Source organism: Dipodomys spectabilis, unplaced genomic scaffold (genome assembly GCF_019054845.1).
Source record: "Dipodomys spectabilis isolate Male_0828 unplaced genomic scaffold, ASM1905484v1 ptg000009l, whole genome shotgun sequence".
NCBI lineage: Eukaryota > Metazoa > Chordata > Mammalia > Rodentia > Heteromyidae > Dipodomys > Dipodomys spectabilis.
The window spans coordinates 12,560,921-12,566,784 of NW_024870686.1; the positions used below are offsets into that span (position 1 = coordinate 12,560,921).

A 5,864-nucleotide genomic window follows, 5' to 3' on the forward strand; every position below is an offset into this window, starting at 1 on the left:
AGAATAAAGTTTTATTTCTTTTGGCTTTTGTACTTAATCTCCATGTCATGTTTGAAATTAGTCTTCAGCTATTTTCTGTCAGGAGATAAGTACACCAACAATAAAACAAACAATAAAAATAGATCAACAAACAAAAAAAATCTTAGAATATGCTGTTTTTAATTTCTGTACTCACAATTTGTGTTTTATTCTTTTGTCTTGTGTTGATGTCAGAGTAGTTGAGATTGTTTATATCTATGCATTATAAATTCTTACCACTGCTTCTACCTTTGGTAAGAAACAAGTAAGTGTAAGATTTTTCTCTATGGTTATTTAAAAAAGGTTACAAAAATTATCCAGGTAATTTTTCCATGGAATTAAAAGCCTTCTGTTTTTACTTTAAAAAAATCAACATACTTTCAATTGCGTATTTGTTCATTTATCATATATGTATGTGCTTTTTTGCATTTTACAATTATAAATGCCAATTTTTTTGTTGCTTTTCCCTCAGTCCATGAATGTTGCCTTTGCCAGGGCTTTCTTCCCTCCTCATGGAGTTAGTTCATTGATTTCATTTCTAAAGGGACTTGTCTTGACTCTGGTATTCTCCCAATTCCACCCATTCCTTTTCCAGTTAGTGGACTTTTTATTTATTTTACAAAGTCAGAAACTATAGTGTTAACTGCCTTAGGAAGATAATCAACAATGGAAGAATTGCTATTTTTCAACAGAAGATATTCAACTTTCCAAATTCTGTATCTTTCTTTTATTGCTAGAGCAACACTTCTACCTTCACAAGATCAGAGTGGAGAGATTTTCTGGCAAGGGATTGCACTTTTAAAAATACCAAGAGGATATAAACAATGTGAGTGGGACATTGTCTTGTCATTCTTGTAAATCACTCCTAATCAAATTTGAGACAGTGATATATCACTTAAGTTTGTGAGAAATATATCTACAAAGTAAACATTTATAAATCATTCTTGCCTCATCAAAATAAGACCTATGATCACTTCTTCAAGAAGAGTTTTGCCTTAAACATTTATTTATTCATTCATTCATTCATTTATTAAAAGAGCCATAAGCATACAAGCCCTCTTCTGCTGAACCGTACCACTATCCTTGTTTTACACATATTTTGGAAATACGTTTACATTGCCTGAAAATAAGAAAAAAGGAAAGTACACGTATCTTTACAAGTATCTGTTGTAATGCTTTCCATGTTAGCTAGGATAACAGATATTGAGGGAAACTCCCATCTCCTTGCCATTGAGATACAGTCTCAAAAGCTTTAGCTCATTCTGGATTAGAAACAGGGTCTTCCCCACCTCAGCTCCATGTAACTTATGGAGAAGCATTTTGCACAATTGCGCACACAGGAATGGATTATGAAAGAGTTTGTGATTTTTTTTTTTGCCTGGGCTGACCTAAACCTGAGATCCTTCCATTCTCAATCTCTAAAATAGCTAGAATACTGTTGACAGCTACCAACTTGAGTCTCTTTTGCTTTAACTATTTCTTAGAGAAAGGTTCATAGTTAAAGAGCAGAATACTGAATCCATGTATCCCTCATCTAAACTCAGGAAGTATCAATTCATGGCCAGTGTCATTCTCTGCATACTCACTGTCTGATTCTGACACACAAAAGATAAAGAGAATGGCTTGGACTTAAGGAAAATCTACTCTAAGCCATAGCTTGTTCGCTCTCCTCCACCCTGCTCTGCTTACAATTGACTCACCACTATCTGAACATTCTGTTTCTTTCTTATTTTAGTCTGCTGTTCTGAAGGATTGATTCTGACAGAAGGGAAACTTGTATAAATGCACACTGCACACAACCAAGACAAACGGTAGAGACAGGCCACCCCTGCCACTGTCCTCTCTCTTCTTTGATCTCCTCATATCCCATGATGGCAGAGTTGAAGAACATGCTGCATATGTGGATCACTGTCCTGCAGCTCTGGTTTGGGCTGTCTCTCTGCCTTTCTGAATGGCCTCAGACTGGGCAGGCTCAATATGAAAGCCCCCCAGAAGTGGTGATACCCTTGAAGGTAGCTGGCACTGGCAGAGGCACAAAAACTCGAGGATGGTTGTCTTACAGCCTGTACTTTGGGGGTCAGAGACACATTGTCCACATGAAGGCCAAGAAGCTGTTGATTTCCAGACATTTCTCTGTGTTCACATACACAGACAAGGGGGATCTCCTTGAGGACTGGCCTTACATCCAGAATGACTGTTATTATCAGGGTTATGTAGAAGGAAATGAAATGTCCATGGTGGCTATTAACACCTGCTTTGGGGGCTTTCAAGGAACAATACAAGTCAATGATATACAATATGAAATCAAGCCCAAGATCCCTTCTAACAGCTTTGAACATGTGGTTTATAAGACAGACACTGAGGAGGAAAATTCACACCCCTTGAGATGTGCATTGACAGAAGAAGAAATAGAAAACCAATTGAAGTTTCAAGAGAATGATAACTTTATGATGAGGCAAAGCGGTTATGAAGGCTGGTGGACCCACAAAGCCTTTCTTGAACTTATACTTATTGTTGACAATCAACGATACAATTATCGGCATGGCAATCTTTCACATGTCTTACAAGATGTGTTTTTCATTCTTAATGAAATAGGTACAACTTTCTCTGCAATTGATCTTGAGATTAATTTAATTGCAGTTGAAGTGTGGACTACTCAAAATTTTGTAGCAGGAAATAATACAGGTTATCTCTTAGATAAGTTTTGTGATTGGAAGGAAGGTAGATTGGACCGTCGTATAAGAAGTGATGCGGCACATCTCTTAATACACCAGTATTTTGGTATGTTTCTTGGTAAAGCGTATGTTGGAGGTGTATGTATGTCTTATAGTTGTGGAGTCGAACGGCTGCTTGGCGAGAATTTGGTTGCCGCAGCAAACACTGTTGCACATGAGATGAGTCACGGTTTGGGCATGCCTCATGATGGAAGGTATTGTTCCTGTGGACAGAGAGACTGCATCATGGCTCCAGCACAAAATCCTTCCGTGAAATTTAGCAACTGCAGCTATGCTTCACTTGTACACACTTACAGAAATAAGCACTGTCTGCGCTTGCCAGCAGATTCATCACGCCTATATAAATTTCAGCTATGTGGGAATGGTGTAATTGATGATGAAGAGGAGTGTGACTGTGGGTCTAAAAAATTGTGTGAAACAGACCCGTGCTGTCTGGCAAACTGCACTCTAACAGCTGGGTCCGAATGTGCTAGTGGGCTCTGTTGCAAGGACTGTCACTTCCTGCCTTCAGGCACACTGTGCAGAGAACAGGAAAACCATTGTGATCTTCCAGAGTGGTGTAACGGTACAACGCCAGATTGCCCAGATGATGTGTACATGATGGATGGCTCCCCTTGCTTGCACACTGGCTATTGCTATGAAAATAGATGCAATGACCGAGACGAACAATGTCAGAAGATTTTTGGTGAAGAGGCCAGAAATGCAAATGAGACTTGCTACCGACACATGAACACCAAAGGTGACCGTTCTGGAAACTGTGGTGTCTATAGCAATAGGTACGTAAGCTGCGTGATCTCAGATATCCTCTGTGGAAGAGTTCAGTGTGACAACGTGTCAAAGATCCCTCTTTTGGAAGAGCATTATAGTATACATTGGGATCGCATCAATGACTTCAACTGCTGGGGTACTGACTTCCATTGGGGGATGTCCGCACCAGATCTTGGTGAAATCAAAGACGGGACAGAATGTGGTGAGGGACGTATGTGCCTCAAGAGGAAATGTGTACCAAAACCCGCTTGGGAGAGTGAGTGTTCACCAGGGTCCTGCAATTTGCAAGGTATCTGCAACAACAAACATCACTGCCATTGCAACTATGGGTGGAGTCCGCCGTTCTGTGAGGTGCAAGGCTTTGGAGGTAGTGTTGATAGTGGCCCACCTCCTGCGAAACTGGAAGAACCGAGAACTGCGAAGAGAAACTTTTACTTAATACCAATTTTTCTCTTTACTTTTTTCACTGTGCTTATTGCTTTATCCATTGTGTATTTGAAGAGGGAGAAAATAATATAACATTAGACAGAAGTGCAAATTTTTGAAATACCACCTGAGAATAACATTTCACTCATGAGAGAAGAACAAAAGGTTTCAAAGATCACCTGTGGGAAAAAAAATTTTTTTTAAACCTTCAAGAAGTAAGAGCTCTGTGTTCAAACATTACCTAAAAAGAAGATCTCCATTGTCCAATCTTCATGAAGGGCAGTGAGCCAAATTTTACAATTGAAAAAATCCTCAGTGAAGTTTCCTATGAATTGGCTTTTAGTATTCTTGCAGTAGAAATGTTACTGCCTGTGTCAGAAACCACTGACAGAATGGTCCAGAAAGGTCACAACTTGCACCATCAGAAATGTCAATAAAAAGTGAGCCCTAACATATTTTGCCTGTTCATTAATTAAGCATCTTATTGCTTGTTTTTATTAAAATTCTTGCCTTTAGTTTCACAAGCAAACCTGTCTCGCCAATGCATGTTTCTCCCCTCCTCTTTCAATCTCTTTTTAGTTTGTGGACTTTCATATGATGTCTTTCAATTCTATTTTCTCTCTAATTTGTTACAGTAAGAAGGGACTCTCAAATTTCATTTCCATTGTATCCATCTTTATTGTAATTTCTGCTCCTATAGGTGCTAGAAGAACATTTGGGCCACAGGGAGAGTTCGTAGCAATGTACCTTCAATAGCAGCACTCTACCTGCTAGTAGCAGTGGCTTCCAGCTTGCACATTCACACACACACACACACACACACACACACACACACACACATACACACACACACACATAAGAGAACCAGTACTGTCACCAGCCCCAGTGACATAACACAACCATTAGCTATACCTTCTGATCTGAATTTTGGGGTCCTAGGAGATTGTGACATATTCAGAACTCTGGATTTGACGGTCCCGAACCTCTTTCATATATTGGAATTTATGCATCTTCTATTTTCAGTGAAACAAAAACCCAAAACACACTAAACCTTACAACAATACTTAACAGTAATGTAGAGACAGAGAAGCTTAAACAGGAGCATATGAACCAAAAATAATTCTGAGAGGAGGTGATGAGTGATCTCTCGTATTTCCCCTCTTGTATTGCCACATACATGGGAATTGAAGATGTGGTCTGGCCCAGGGAGAGGAGAGGATCTCTATTAGGAAGAGAAATGAATGAAATCTAACCCTACAATCATGAGATAGAAGTTTTTGGTCCTTCAATTTTCATTATTTTCCATCAAGTTACATTTGTTGAATTTGATGGCTTAGTAGGATGCTGCTGCCAAGCCTAAATTTTTTTAAATGGCATCTCTTCATAACCCATATTGTCAGAACAGAAAATAAGGCTTCTCCCATGTAAAAGCATGGATTCTCTAAGAGGACATTTTTTTTTTAATTTGGCATTTGATAAGAACTTGGAGAGCTACATAGTAAACTTTTAGATTATAGAGGTTAACTTCCATGATGTTTTAGGCCTGTGTAAATAAAAATACGCAGTCAAATGAAAGTCTTCAGTCTCATATCTTAAGCAATACTCTCAAAGTAAAGAGAATTAGTCCCAGACATACTGAAAAATCACCTCTGACCTAACTAAAAAAAACAATGGGAATGGGCAATCATTCTTTAGTCTGTACACAGAGGAAATAGCAGAGGATTTCTTGTGGAACCACATGGAAATTTTATGGTGGTTTTAATGCACAATGACCTACCATCAGCACATTATCTCTCTACATACAGTTTTAGTTTGAATGGCTCCTCAAAAATCATATCGAAATTGAATGTCCAATTATTTCATTGTAGAACAATTGGGAGTTGAGGCTCTAAAAGTTTATTTAGGCAGGACTTTTAT

The 5,864-nt window shown here is 38.7% G+C and overlaps 1 protein-coding gene across 1 annotated transcript; it reads left to right on the forward strand.

Moving 5' to 3' along the window:
- Positions 1–1,889: 1,889 nt before the first annotated feature.
- Positions 1,890–4,040, forward strand: LOC122125169 (disintegrin and metalloproteinase domain-containing protein 25-like). Its single transcript, XM_042699741.1, has one exon. It carries the CDS (start codon positions 1,890–1,892, stop codon positions 4,038–4,040), a length of 2,151 nt encoding a protein of 716 aa, XP_042555675.1.
- The last annotated feature ends 1,824 nt before the right edge of the window (positions 4,041–5,864 follow it).

Bases quoted from the DNA above. Each gene is read 5' to 3' on its own strand.
- LOC122125169 (XM_042699741.1), top strand. From the start codon at position 1,890: ATGGCAGAGTTGAAGAACATGCTGCATATGTGGATCACTGTCCTGCAG.